The sequence below is a fragment of the Echinops telfairi genome, unplaced genomic scaffold, assembly GCF_000313985.2.
Source record: "Echinops telfairi isolate 266 unplaced genomic scaffold, ASM31398v2 ScPeMD7_70;HRSCAF=299, whole genome shotgun sequence".
In the NCBI taxonomy this organism is placed as follows: domain Eukaryota; kingdom Metazoa; phylum Chordata; class Mammalia; order Afrosoricida; family Tenrecidae; genus Echinops; species Echinops telfairi.
Window position 1 is genome coordinate 35,091,018 of NW_022103968.1, and position 15,549 is coordinate 35,106,566.

Here is a 15,549-nt window from a genome sequence, read left to right on the forward strand (position 1 = left end):
GGCTCAAGTGGGAAGAGAATGCTTTGAAAATGATGAAGGCAGCATATGTGCAAATGTGCTTGACACACTGCGGCAATGTATAGATTGTGATGAGATGTAAGAGACCCCAATAAAAGGGGGGGCGGAGTGTACAGTCTCAGAAACCCACAGATGCAGTTCTACCCTGTCCTATAAGGGTCACTCTGTGTCCGGCATCGACTCTGCGGCAGTGAGCTTGAACTTAGATCAAGTGAAGGCTCCCTGGGGACCCTCTGGGATGAGTGTGTGGGCTGCTAACCAGCTGCGTGCACATCAGCAAAAGCATGAGCCAGCCGTCGGCTCCTGCGAGGTTTACAGTGTCAGAAATGCTACGTGGCGTCACTGGGCGTCCGAATCGGCTCTACAGCAATGGGGTTGAGGTGGCTGGTTAAACCAAGTTAATATTATATAAGATTACCCAACTCATCTAAAATATCCAGGTCAGGTGAACTCCTACATTAAAAAATATATATTTATGACATGCTCCAACTTTTCTCCGGAAGTTTTTAAAAAGAAGCAGGAAGAGCTCGGTGCTGTCAGGCGTTACCTGTGCTCCCCGCTCTGTTTTTGGGAGAGTGTGCCTTTCAAATTGAGGATAGGCTATTTCCCCTGAGAAACGAAACTCCCCTTGGAATAAATCCATCCCTCAGAAAACAGCCACATCTCTGTGCTTTCTACGTGCAGCGACTTACAAAGACAACGCTATGGATCTCTTGTGCCTTTCTTCTCCATTTCCATCATCTCTGTACGAATGGAAATCCCTAATAATGGAACCACCTAATCATCTTCACGTATGCATGCCTTCTTGTCTTTGCAGACTTTTTTCCCATCAAAACCCACAAAACGCCGAGGTCAGCTTTTATGAACCTTATTTTACTGACCAGCTTAGGGCTAAGTCCTCAGTGTCAAAATGAGCTGAAACTGGAGATCAACCTCAGAACGACAGCTGAATCGTCCTGGTCACTGCTCAGTGCTCTATATCCCCCTAGGTAACTGCTTTCCTAGCAATACAGAAGGAAAAATGCATTGGTATATTCATAATTTAAAAAACAAATGGCCCTTGAAGGTTGAGCTTTGTGTATAGACTCTAGACAGACTGTCTGGCCCTGAACTCTTCACCACGTCCCTTGCCAGCTGAGCGATTTAAGCAAAATACCTCTTCCTCTGAGTCTGGATTTGGTGAACCTGGGGTTATTATAGGATGAACTAAATTGAGGCAGGTACAGCAGGGAGGATCGTGCCTGGCCCGCACTAACTGCTCAGTGAAAATAGGAATCATTATTATTTCAGATAAAATCCGTGCTAATACTAGAAGCCAGGAGGCTTCTAGATATTGTTTTTGTTAAGTCTCACCTTGTCAGCTCCAATTCCTAGGGCTTCGGGAGGCAGCACCACTGAGGCACCACCCTCACCCTCACTGCCCCTTCCACGCTACCGAACACGATGTCCTTTTCCAAGGAGTAGCCTCTCCTGACAGCATGTCCAGAGTGTGTGAGACAAAGTCTTGCATCCATCCTTGCTTCCAAGGAACTTTCTGGCTGTACTTTTTTCAAGACGAACCAAAACTGAACTCACTGCCATTGAGTCAGTGTGCCCCCACCCCCACCCCATGGCTTTCTGAGACTGTAACTGTTTCTAGAAAACCTAATTTTTCTCCCTCAGAGCTGCTGATGGTTTCAAACTGCTGACCATGGGAATCACAGCCCAATTCGTAACCACTACCCCACCAGGGCTCAGTCCGTGGTATTTTTGATCTTCCTCACCAGCACCTTAAGTCAAATGCAGGTAGTATATAGCACAAGGATGAGAACTGCTTAGTGAGACTTCCTGGGTTCAACTCCTGGGTCTGCCACTTACTAGCTATGTGCCTATGGGCAGCTTACAGAATCTTTCTTGCCTCAGTGACACCATCTATAAAACAGTCATTTTAAAGATGCATCTACACTGTGACCAGATGTGCCACTTTTGGTGGGACAGTCCCGATTTTTGGCATTTTTTTAAAGTCCCGATTTTTGGAAAGAATGCACGACAAGCTAGGGAACGGTCCATTTGGTCCATATACTGTACTGTAGACCAAATTTTTAATCAAGAACATCCCCTTCCCCTCCCGTTCAATGGTGTCTGCTTTAAATCTGGTCACCTTAACTACACCACGGACGTTTTTGCATGAATGAAATAAGACAGTATGAAGCGCTTAGAAATTAAATAAATGGTCAATGAATACAGTAGAACCTCGGACCTCAACACAAATCCATTCTAGGAGGGGTGTTGAGATGTGATGGAGTAGAGTTTTCGAATCAAATTTTCCCATAAGAAATAACTGAAAACAGATTAATCCATTCTCGACCACCAAGTTTTTATCCTAACCTTGCCTTTTTATACAAAGCATTACACAGGAATTTCAAAGTAAATAAGTTCAGAGTTAAATATAATTTAAATAAGAAACACAACATTTAAAAAAGTTTTTAACAACTACAGTGTGGCCCATACCTTGAGGTTGATGAGGATCAGGATCTGTGGAGAGGAGGTACGGCGAGAGAGAGAGTCACTGTTTGGAAGGGGAATCCCCTTCCATAAAATCAACTGGTAGCGGCTTTTCAGGAGTTTTTTTTTTCCTTCTTTGCCTTTTTTCACTAGGAACTAGCTGGCTTTCTCTAAAAAAAAAAATCTGTGTAATGTGGTCTGCTGTTGGCATTTCCTTAGCTGTTTTCCAAAAGAGTTTACTAAATTATCATCAACACTCTCAATAATATGATTAACCAGTTCCTTAACATGATGATTCTTTTTTTTTTTTTTAATCTCTTTCTTTGGACCCAAGTTTTTATCTAAAAACAGTACAAAATGCCACAACAAGTAAGAAAATGATAGCAAAACTGCTTGGAACACAGCCACAAAAGATTTAAACAACGCGCACTAACAAGGCCACTAATTAACGCCCAGTGACCGATACACGAACTGCCCTTGTTTACAAAAGCCACGTGCGTCAGATCCGATTCTGATGTTTGTTTGAGCTCTGATGCAAAATCTTCTCCACATTTCGTGTCAAATCCAATTCGGCCGCGTACTGATGTGGTCCAGTACTGGGGTTCGACTGTAATAGCTCTGTTCTTCCTTTACTTTCACACTCTTCCTTAACAACACCTGCGTGGAGTTTTTCAAAAGAGGTTTAGTGATAAGAATTTCCACTTTGGGTTTTGATTAGGGGCCAAACAACATTACAAGATACACCTGCTACCTGAGGCGAGGCCCTCAAGGGCCCCAGCTAGCAGGTGGTCCCTGAAAAAGCCAGACACAACGTAAGCACATGACCTGAGTGCAGTCAATCAAATGCTCACACCTGGCAGCCGGGAGACTGCCTCCGCAGCACAGGTCTGAAAGCAGAGGGAGGAGGAAGAAGGGAGGGAGGAGTGGTGGTGGGAAGGGCGGGGACCAAAGAAGAGACCAGCATGTGACCTTGGCCCCCATGCCCACAGCAGTACCTCCACTTTTAATCCCGACTACGTTCTTAATGACAAACCCAACCCAGACTCTTTCTTTTGAAATCATTTTATTGGGGGCTCGTACAATTCTTATCACAATCCAGACCTACACCCATTGTGTCAATCACATTTGTACATTTGTTGCCATCATCATTCTCAAAACATTTGCTTTCTACTTGAGCCCTTGATAGCAGCTCCTCATTTTCCCCTCCCTCCCCCCAACACCAACCCAGACTCTTTACAGAAGAAGCTATACTAAATGCAGTCAGAAAGTCTGTGTCTAAATTTCTTAGTGTTGGTGGCATAGTGGGGTCAAGCATTGGGCTGCTATCCTCAAGGTCAGCAGTTCAAAACAACCAGCCTCTCCTCTGGAGAAAGATGAGGCTTCTACTCTCAGACAAAGTTGCCGTCTCGGGAACCCACTGGGGTCTGTCCTGTAGGGTCACTATGAATCAGAATTCACTCGAGGGCGGTGAGTTGGGTTTTGGGGTTTACTGTACTAGAAAGACCCCAAGAGGGTAGCTGTAACAAACAGAAATTCATTTTCTCACAGTTTAACTAAAACATCCCGTGGCACTGGGGCCCATTTGAATTCATAGTGACCCCACAGGACAAAGTTGAATTGACCCATCTGGTTTCCAAGGCTGCCAGTCGTGGAAGTTGACTCCTGCCTTTCTCCTGCAGAGCGGCAGGTGAGTTCAAGCAACTGGTGAGTTCGAACTGTTGACTTTGTAGTTGCCAGGGCTCCTTTCTCACCACTTAGGAGGCGAAAGTTCAAATTCAGGTGACAGCTCCAGAGAAAAGCTTTCTCTATGTGCTCACAAGGAAGTTCTTCTTTTTCATCTTCAGATCCTCCGTTGCTTGGCCATCCTCCTGTAGCAAATAGCTTTCTCTCCGCGTGAGCTTCCTAAGACTGATCATTTTATATCTCAAAGGTGATAGGAAGGTAGCCTAAGATGCACCCTCCACTGATGGAGTCGAATTAACATAACAAAACCTGTCCTTTTCCCAAAATGGGGGTTATGTAGACAAGATAGAGGTGTTCCGAACTTACAACTTGGATCCACAATCAACATCCGTGGAAGCAGGGGGCAGGAAATCAAAGATAAGGGAACTGTGCGGCAAAGATGCTGCAAACGAAGAGAAATGCTTCTCTTCGAAAAGCCAAGCTGTGACTTTGAAGACTAAGGTGGCCTTGACCCAAATCAGGGTATTTTCACAGGCATTTGAGAGCTGGCCGACGAATAAGGAGACAGAAGAAGAACGTATACCTTTGAATTATGCTGCTGCTGAAGAGTATTGACTATACCCTGGACGGCCAGAAGAAATAGCCTACCTATCTACTTCAAAGAAATCCAGCAGGAAGCTCCTGAGAAACATGAAGGACAAGACTTCACTCACTTACTTGGACATGCCATTAGGGGGGGCGCGTCCGGGAGAAAGATGGCGCCATGTCTGGGAAAGCCAAGGGCCAGCGAAACAGAGGCAGCCTCTCAGCAAGATGAACTGACACAGTGCCAGCAGCAACTGACCCAACCGAAGATAGTAGAGATCGAAAGAATAGCACAGGACCAGGCAGTGTTTCGAACTTCGGAAGCAACTCACCTGTGCCTAACACATTTGCAGCAGATATTTTGACGGGGAGCACCCCTCAATCCAAAGTCATGTGAATTCCCTCCCTGGCCAATACCTACCTCGTGTTCTCCCACCAATTAGCCAGGCCTGTGCAAGTTGCTCTCCATACTCGGATGTCAAAGTCATCCCACAAGGGCAGCAGATGTCTGTCCTCATCCATTCGGTTATGGCTCCAGAATGTCCCCCTATTTTCTCAAACCCTCCTCTTGGACAGGCACTTGGTGAGGGTCTAGGGCAGTTCTCATGGAGTCAGCAACCTCATGGGGAGAATCAATTCTACGACAAGGAAGCCCCAGTTTGTGCGTGGGCTGCGTGACCAGAGGCACTTCCTGACAGTTGTTGGCAGCTGCCGCAGAAACTGGAAATCCCCTAAATGTCCAGCCAGCTCTCCTTAGCAGTATCGTACACGGCAATTTTGTTTGCAGCGAGGGTCAGTTTCCACTATTCATACCCAGGGGAGAGTTGGTTGGGGCTTTTAAGTTTCTTCCAACTATGAAATGTTAGATGCATTTCCATTTTCGGAGAGGGCAGAAGAAGGCAGGGAAAAAAAACCCCAACAAGATGTGTTTGTCCAGATGAAGTGAGTGTAGCACCAGCTGGTCACTTTTAGGGCTAGGTGGCCCACATAGGCAGCAAATCTGAAACTTCAGAGAACCCAAGCCCAAGTTTTGCTCGGGTTTACCTGGGATTCTGGTTCAAATGCAAACTGAGCCAGTAAGTGGGGCTAAGAAGACACATGTCTGACAAGCAACCGGGCTGCTGGTCTCTGAACCACACTTTGCGTTGGAAGGATCTGATCCATTCACCTCCGCTGCCTGACTGGATATTCCCTCCAATAACGGGGTGGGTTTGTGATCCCTGTGTCCCCAGGACGCTCCCCTTTCTCCTTCTGAAAGTCTTGCCAGAATGTTTGCTCAGCCTAATGGTCAACGAGAGCAGGACCAGGCCTGAAATGTCAGATAATGAATGAAGGGACGCTTTGATAAACAGAAGAGCCTAAGCACCCACCAGTCAGACTCTACCCAAGAGCATCCAACGTGAAGCCTTGGCCCCGCTGATGCCCCAGCCTCCAGCCAGCTGAGCAGTTCTACAGTCCAGCCTTCCTAAGGGCAGCCAACGTCTTCCCTGCTGCTGGGTCACAATAAACGATGAGAAATCAAGGGCTGCTCAGAAATAGGATGTTCTTCTTGTTGGGGTTGAGTGGGTTTGTGTCCCTCCTTACCGAACGCTCTTTCCCTCGGTGCTGTGAAGTTGATTCTAACTCCTGGAGATGTTGCCTTTGCCAAAGTGGGACTGTGCTCTCGGACGTTCCCAGTGGCTGGCTTCTCATCTCCAGGCCTTTCTCCGGAGGCAGCCATCCCTGGGTGAACTCGGACCTCCAAACTTTGTTAGCAGCCGAGCACATGAACTATGTGCTCCACTCGGGGACCCAGATTATTGAAACCCAGACAAACAGACCCACATGCTGACTCACAGCGACCCTAACAGCACGGGGCAGAAGAGACCCCACGGGGTCTCGGAGGCTGCAAATCTTTTAGAGAAACAAGATGCTACCTCTCTCTCTCAGGGAGCAGCTGTGCACTTGAACCGCCGAGCCACCAGGCCTTTCCTCTTCTCTTAGTTAAGACTTGTTGTCCTTATCTGATGACCTGGAAAAGAAAAAGTCAAATGTCTGTAATTTTATTCTTTTTCCTACTAAGAGGCATAGAGCAAGTATGTTATGCTCTTGGGAATGAATGACAACGGAGACTTTTAATTGGCATTCCCATGCATTTTGGTCTCCCTGTAACTCAACACTTGACCAAGAAAGAAGGGCGTAGGCTCTCCTGGCCTTGGGGAGCTAACTGGAAGGGATATTGGGGCTGCTGTTATTATTGCTATGTGTCCTCAAGTTGGTGTTGGACTCCTAGTGACCCCTGTGATGGACTGGAACTGCCTGCCCCACAAGGGGTTTTTTGTTTTGTTTTGTTTTGTTTTTTTCTCAGAGTGATTTGTTGTGTTGCTTTGTAGTGTTAGCGTCATGGCATTCGGATCGCCAGAGAGCAGCCTGCAATGGAGCCTCTGGAGGGCTTCGAACCTCTAACCCTTCCATTAGCAGCGCACTCAGCCTTTGTGGCTCCGGCTGCCTTGGAAACAAGATAGAGAAGGCTTTAATGAAAGGGCAGAGATGTCTTCACAACCACTCAGAAGCTTGAGGAGCTCAAAAGGTCTGAAGGTCTAGCTCTGCTTACAGACCCATTCCCTACCCACCTGTGCCTTCTGCTAGGTTCCCTGTCAAACCCGTCAGGGAAGCTATGGGCACACAGTAACCCAGAGGGCCTGGTGAGCTGCAGGGGCACCGACAAGAACAAGATCCAGGAAGCCTCACTTTCCCCCTTTCCCTGATGTGTATCTACATTAAACTATAGCTATAAAGTGTGTGTGTGTGTGTGTGTGTGTATAGCGAGAGAGAGATTTCCCCCTTTAACTGAGGTTCAAATCCTACACTGTGCTGGAGAGCTAAGACCAACTTCTACCTCTCCATTGCAGCAACTTCTACCTCTCCATTGCAGCCCTAGACAGTGATCCTCCCTCTCTGAATCTCAGCTATTTCACCTGGTGACTGAGGGGCTTCAGTGAGCTGCAGACAATCCCTCTCCTGGCTCTATGGAACTCGATGGCTAATGGACATTCAGCAAACTTGTCATCTGAGAAAAAGTGAGTCCCCTCATCGATCATTCCGTAAGCCATTGTTCTATTGGACAATATGGCTGCACTGAATGAGTCCGCGGGCTTCGACAGATCTGTGCTAAGCAAAGCACCTCGGCCTCTTTTTGCGCTGCATTTGAGTGAAGTGAACCCACTAGTGACTGCAGCAGAAACCAGGGCCTCGCTTTCTATCCCCTCGGGGGCCTGGGGAGGGCCTCACTTGGCGGGGGTAAGACAACCCTGCGATGGGGGTCAGCTTCTGAGGGTACGTGGTTACGAACCCTGCAACGCGATCACTCTCCCCCAGAAACCCCAGCACGGGAATCGAGGGCTAACACCGCGCAGCCCCGTCCCAGGGTTCTGCCTGGAGTTGATGGTACTTCAAAGGAAAGACAGCTTGTTTAGCCAAATACCGGCGTGCATCGGTTTCAGGAAGTAACATGCTGCTAAACCACAGCCCTGTAAGCTTGTGGCAGCTGAGATTTTCCAAGGAAGAATGTTTCACTTTTCTAAGAAAAAAACTTCACCATGTAAGCCAGCAACACATCAGGTAAATGATGGCAATTGGCCCCAAGAAATGTTCTCTCCCAAAGAACACCTACCTCGTGTGAGGGTGTGCTGGGGGAGAGTGGAATGGCGCTTCAAGACACAACTGAGGAGAATCCGACACTGTCTCTGAATAGCTTTCCAGGAGGTGGAGAAAGGGGGCAGATAGATGGAACAGGGCGCAGCAGGAGGCCAGAGGAGAACAAGGGGAGAGGAGGCGATGACCCCAGAACCAGGTCAAGTGAACGGTCAGATGGGCCAGATGGGTGAGGACCGAGGACCGGGGGCTCCTGGTCAGACTCCGGGCTGAAGCTGGATGGAGCTAAGAGGACTCAGGGTTTCTCTGGGGTCACCTGTCAGAGCGCAGGGGCTCCGACCTCCACATCGGACTCTGAAGTTTGGGAGAATGATCCCCAAGGGCCATCCGTTGGGACTGGGAGAGGATGTGCGAATGTCCTATCCCCTAGATTGGAGTCATCTGCATTTCGTAGTAAAGCGGGTATCTGAGGAACTGAATGACTAAGAATCCGCTCCTAGAACATTACAAATGCTTAATTGGGAGGGAAATTTGGGAAACGGTGAACCAAATTTCTCCCTCCATGCCAGAACCCCTGTCGTGGCTTAGCTATCTCTTCGTGGGATGCCTTCGTTGATGGGGAAATCACTCACTCCTAAGGCAGGCTGTTCTGACATCAGAGTTCTAGCTGTCCCAGCATGTTTCATTTATGTGACACTGACCTCTTCTGTGGAGTCCTGGTGGTGTAGTGGTTATGCATTGGTCTGTGATCCCCAAGGTCGGCAGTTCAAAACCACCAGCCACTCCTTGGAAGGAAGACTGGACTTTGTAATCCCATAAACACTTACAGTCTCAGAAACTGGAAGGGGGCAGTTCCACTCTGTCCTCTCCAGTCACTACGAGTCCACATCCACTCGATGGCAGGAAGTTTGGGTTTTTTGAACTTGGTCTACCTCTGACTTACCCTGTAAGTCGACACTGCTCTGGAGAAGAAGTCTTATTAATACAATAGCCCTCTAACTACCTGAAGAAAGCTACCATAACCTCCCTAAATGTTTCTAGATCTTTCCACTCTGACTCCTGGGCATCTAAACACTGAATGGTTTGCCCATGTCCTTGAAAAAAATAGGCATCTCTTCACCCCAAAACTGAGAGCAGCATAGGACAGATCATGGGCAGTGTGGACAGCTCTGGAGACCTGAGCTGGCCGACCTCAGAGAGCACAGAGAGATGGTGGCTGCTTCAAGGACTGACTGTCCAGTTCAATGCAGCCCAGGGAGACCCCTTCTAGAGGGACCACGCAGGCGTGACCAGGCTTGAAGTTGAGCACTTGCTAAGCGTGGTGTGGTCTGTACCCTCTTATTATTTGGGGTAAAAACAAGCCCTGAGCCAAAGCCTGTGGACACTAGATTTCATGGACACATTGGGGGGTGGGGGGGGCCTGCTGGGCCCTGCGTTAGGCATAGAAGGGAGAAGCCCGCCCCCTTGTGGACCTCTGGAGAGTGATTAGGTGCAAAAAGCACATGGGAGGCAGATCCAGGAGAGCAGCCACTTTGTCTCACCGCTCCCATTTCTCCATATGCGTCTGGTGTCCTGAAGTGAATGATTCTGTGCTGGTGGGTCACAGGAAAATGATAACAGGGGCACAGAAGAAAGTCAAGAGGTGGACATCGCAGGGTTCAGGAATCTTCCAGGAGAACATTGAAGAGAAATTGTTGTTAGGTGCCCTTAAGCCGGTTCTGACTCATAGCGACCCTGCAGTCAGCGGAATGATTGGTACTGCCCAGTCCTGCGACATCCTCACAACCGTTGGTGTGTTTGGCCCATCGTTGCCATCAATGTATTCATCTACCTAGGTGAGAGTCTTCCTCTTTTTCATTGACCCTCTAGCAAACATGATGCCCTTCTTTAGGGGCAAGCCTTCTCCAAGAACATGCCCCCAAATATATGAGACGGAGTCTAACCATCCTCCCTTGTAAGATGCGCTTGGCTGTACTTCTTCCAAGACTTTCCGGTTTATCCTTCTGGCAATCTGTGGGATCCGCAAGATCCTTCTCCAACACCACAATTCAAAGGCGTCAATTCTTCTCTGGTCTTCGTTATTCATTGCTCAATTTTCACTTGCACGAGGCCATGGGAAATACCCTGGCTTGGTCAGGTGAATACATTTGTCCTCAGTGTAATAGCGTCTGATTTTTAAAAGGTGCTTTGCAGGTGCAATTAGCTATTTGGCACTCAACTGACTGGTGTCATAGCTATCTAGTGCTGCTATACCAGAAATACCCCAGTGGTTGACTTTAGCAAACAGACATCTCTTCTGTCACAGTTTGGAGGCTGAGGTCCAACCGGGGGAGGCGTTCTCTGTGTCAGCTCTGGGGAAGTCCCTGTTCTCCTTTCAATGTCTGTGGGTTCAGCATCCCTTGGAGATCTCTGTGTGTCCTGGTGTGGCTCTTCCCCTGGGTCTGGGAGGAGCCCCAGGTTCAAAGGTCTAGTTTCAATCCCTTCTCCTCTGTCTTGGTGGTTCTGAGGATCCTCCTCCCTGATTACTTCTCTCTCATTTTATCTTTGATGAGATAAAAGTTGATCAGGCCACTCCGCAGGGAAACTCCCATTCCCTCATTGTTATATTGGAGAAGGGCTGTGACCTTTAGAAAGAGTGTTACATTCCAACTTGTTGTCAGGGGCCGGCAAGTCGATTCTGACTCATAGCCAACCTGTGTACAACAGAACAAAGCACCGCCAAGCCCTGCGCCATCCACATCATTGTTGTGTTCGGCTGGAGCCCACGGCTGCAGCCCCCATGTCCATCCATCTCCTCAAGAGTCTTCCTCTTCTGTCCTTCCACTTTATTAGCATGATGTCCTTTTCCAGGGACTGATCGCTCCTGACATGTCCTAGTATGAGAGACAGCGTCTTGCCATCCTTGCTTCCAAGAGCGGTGCAGCCGAGCTCCTTCCGAGGCAGCTGTGTGTTCTCGCAGCAGTCCGTGGTACTTTCAGGCTTCTTCACCAACACTGTAGTTCAAATGCATCAATTCTTCGTGGGTCTTCTTTATTCCATAGCCAACGTTCATGTGCATATATTGAGCATACCACGGCGCTTCAACACTTTCAAGAGATCGTGTGCAGCTTCCTACCTTAATCTCCCTACAATTGATCAGTTGATCACATCAGATCACCTCATAGGGGATCATTACATCAGTATGGAACTGCCAAACCAGAGAATCATGACCCAGACAAGTTGCCGCATATTTGGGGGTTAGAGGCCATAAAGACTGGCAGTCTGAACTCACCCACAGGTCACTCAAAAGAAGGGTCTGATTACCTACTTCTAAAAGACCAAAGCCATGAAAACCCCATGGAGCGTGCACAGGGCCTTCATGAGTCGAAATCCACCCCACAGTAGCTAGTACTGCTCCTAGCTATTTAAGAAAGGGAAAAGAGGAGCAAGGGGCTACCCTGGTTCGCCCACCGGCTATGTAACTTCAGACAAGTCATTGTCCCTCCCTGAGCCCCCACGGACAGATAACTGAGGGTTACAATCCCTGTGATTAGAAACCTCCAAGCACCCGCATTCTTAGACCCTGGCCTTTTGGTGGCCTGTCTGTCGTGGGCCCATACTTCTGGTGGGAGAGGGAAGTAAGAGGTGCCTGAAAGGGAAGGCCAAGGGCATCAACTTGACCAGGTTGGCAGGCCCACCTCTCTTTCACCATACCTTGCCCTGGAAGACCTGAAAGGTTACCCCCACCAGGCATTGCCCTTCCTTCCCCAATTTGGTCGAGTTTCCATCTAGCACAGTGACTTCATCCAGAAGCATTTCTCTCTTGGGTGCCGGGTGGACACTGGCCCCGAGGTGCCTGCACCATAAACTAGGTGTGACCCAGCCCCACTTTGGTCCCAACATCACAGCTGAATTCAGCCTTGCGACCACCTACTTGTCATCTGTCTTTATCCAGCACTAAGCACATTATCGAAGGTTATGTTTTTAGTGTATTTTTTGGGTGGATTCTGTACTCTTCTATAATTCATCAATTATAATTGGGGTTTACTATATATAACCTGGGGAAATACAAGCCAGAGTACTTTCTCCAAAGTTCTTCAGATAAACAATAAAGGTGTGTTTTAAAATTAAATTATGTGTTAAAATGGCTTACATTTTCTTTAACCACACTAAGCTCACCTATGGCCAGAGTGTCACCAAAGAGGTTCTTTGTTGCAGATGCTCCGCTCCCACCCACCCACCCAAATACATCTTGTAAATCTTAACCCCTATGCCTCTGGTTACCCATTGAAAAATAAGTTGTTCTTGTTATGTTACGGAAGCAGGACTGGTGTAGGGTGCCCTTTGAGGTAGAAAAGAGGGGAGACCATCCAGCAGCGCCCTGGTGGGGTAAGGCAGAGCCTACATAAGACACATAGAGACCTTCATGGGAGAAGGACACAGAGCCTGAAGAAATGAGGACCTTCCTCCAGAGCCACCACAGAGAGCAAGCCTGTCTTGGAGTCCTCTCCTTGAATTCGGACTTCTCGCCTCCTGAACGATGAGACGGGAAAAGACGAGGCTGTCTGCTCCCCTACAGACAGAGCTACAGTCTCAGAAACCCACAGGGCCCATTCTACCCTGTCCCACTCAGTCTGTGAGTCAGCATGGGCTGCCTGGCAGTCAGTTGAGCTGGAACTGTGAGCAAATATATTTCCGTTTGTTAAAGTCGTTCACTGTGGTCTTTCTATTTTAACAGCACTAGATAACTGAGATCTTCTTCTTAAAAGCCTAATTGTCTGTAAGCCAGATAAAAAGTATTGAATCCATTTTTTAAAAAAATTTAAGGCCTCTATAAATTCTGTGAAGCAATGGCCAAGGCCACCGTCCTTCAAGTTGAAGTGACCCCCAGCGTGTTATATGGGCAGCGGCTGGGAGTTTACATACTATAGTGCCCTCAAGCTTTGAGTGGAATAAAATAAGCCTCTTTAGAAATCTCACTTTCAAAACAAAGACATATTGTAAGGCATGATCAGTTATTATGTAAATACCCCTTCAAAAAGCCGAGGAGCCCAACAATAAGTATAACAGGCAGAGAGAACCCTTTTTAAACTACCTTGGTGGACCACCCGGCTTCTGCAGCCCTGCCAGATTCTCAATTGTCATGGGAAACGAAAAGTCCAAACCCTGCACGGCCTCAAAGACGTTTTCAGCAAGCAGATCGGAACATTTCAGAAGGGAAAATGTGCTGGCATCAGCAAGCCACAGGGACTACTAACCTTTCTGGATTGAGTCTGGCCTTTGGTTCAGAACGTGGCTATAGCAGGGCCAGAATTGTGACAAAACTGCGCTTTCAGGAAGGTTAGCCAAGGTTCACAGGGTCATGACTGGGCCATTTTATCAGTCACGTCAGGCTCACACCCTATTGCCAGGGACTGATAAATACTTATCTATCAGTTTACTAAATCTGCTCTTCTTGTCTTATTTTGAATAAAGAAAACCTGGACTGGCTTATCTAAAGCACAGCAGTGTCTTTCCCAATCCTGTCTTCATCTGCAACTTCTGAGTCAATGTGGAGCCCTGGTGATTCCCCCCACCCCACCCCTTTTGGCCTTATTTTCGTCAAAGGAAAAATCACTTGGGCACGCTCCAACAACTTGGGTTTATTGATGAGAGGAGATAGAAGTGTTATATTTGATCATTCTCAGAGTGGTAACTTGTTGGTACCTTGTGGATTCATCCTTCTTTACAGTAAAGCAAACAAAAACTAAACTCAGATAGAATGAACTTTTTGATAGCTTTTCTGAATCGGGATTCTAAAGGACCAGAAAAACTTAGAAAGGTACCTTTGAAACCAGATGGGCACTGAGGACAAGTAACCCACCCTGACATTTGGCAACCTGATTAAATCCCAGATGGACAAATATTCCCTGAGAGGTGTCTTAAAGGCACAAGAAGTGCCTTAGCAATGTACTTTATTTGGAAATTATACAAATCCATTCTTTTAATATTTGAAGATGGTAGAACTAGAGACATAAATATTATAATATACATTTCAGAATTAAATACAATACAACCAGTTGAGGACACTATATAAAAAAACTCCTATGTATACTTCCAGTAAATCTGAGGTTTGGGCATTGACACTGATCAGATTTCACCCTGGAAACGGGTGAATCTTGCAGGGAGATTGTCCACAGGGTACACGGTGGGACTGGTTTTCATGGTAGGAGGTCCATTTAGAAGCCGCCAGTCACAATGCCTGGCCAGCTCCACTGTAAATATTTTAAGAAGAATTTTTGCAAACTCTTTGCCTACACAGCTTCTAAGGCCTCCTCCAAATGGAATGAAGCTGAACCGGGCTGCATCTTCGGGGTGAGGCACCATGAATCGGTCGGGATTGAATTCCTCCTTGTTGGTGAATATGTCTGCCACATCATGAGTGTCGCAAATGCTATAGATGACATTCCAGCCCTTGGGAATCTGGTATCCCTGCAAAAGATGATGGCGTCCCAAGAGCTAGGGATTTCACTTTCAGCAAGAAAAAAATCCACCCCTGTTGTCCTTTAGGGGACGATGAGCTCACAACAAGAGACACAGTGTGATCTTTTGGTGGCCAAAATAAGTGTCCAGGTGGGGAAAAGCAGTGTTATCGAAAGAGGAAGGGATTTAAGCCTCTGCCCAGAGAAGCCAGGTGGGGGGTGGGGGGTGGAGTCTGCAGCCATAACAAAAAGGGTTGGAGGGGCGGGAGGAGGGAGGGGAGAGAAACTTTTAACTTACATTCAATTCAAAAGTCTTCAGAGCTACCCGAAAGCCTCCTGGAACTGGGGGATTCAGTCGGAGGGTCTCCTTAATCACACACCCAGTGTATTTAAGCTGTTCCAACATTGCCATGTCCAACTTGGTGTCCCGGTGGCTCTTGGAAAGTAAGCCCTGTTGAAACAGTGGCATGGAAGTGGCCGCTGAGTCCGGGAGCCAATAAAATCAGCCCAGCGGAGGTAAACAGGGCTTAAGTGGTGGCGAAATGCAAAGGGGCCCAGGATGGGAGACTGTGAGAGGGAAACTGGGAGCAGTTAGTGACCATTGGCCTCCCTCACCCCAATACCCCGCCCAAATCCACTATTTACAATTCCAGGAGTGCATTGACCAAGCCTCTCCCCATCCCCACCGCCGCCCACACGGAATGGT

The 15,549-nt window shown here is 47.8% G+C and overlaps 1 protein-coding gene across 1 annotated transcript in view; it reads right to left on the reverse strand.

Moving 5' to 3' along the window:
• Nucleotides 1-14,299: 14,299 nt before the first annotated feature.
• The window catches only part of LOC101659278 (cytochrome P450 26A1), a 3,593-nt gene continuing 2,343 nt past the window's right edge, over nt 14,300-15,549 (reverse strand). Inside the window, exons 6-7 of the mRNA XM_004701068.2 lie at nt 15,142-15,294; nt 14,300-14,853 (exon numbers count right to left, since the gene is read on the reverse strand). Coding sequence (XP_004701125.1) covers nt 14,512-14,853; nt 15,142-15,294 — 495 coding nt within the window. The 3' untranslated portion in view covers nt 14,300-14,511. The remainder of the gene's footprint in view (nt 14,854-15,141; nt 15,295-15,549) is intronic.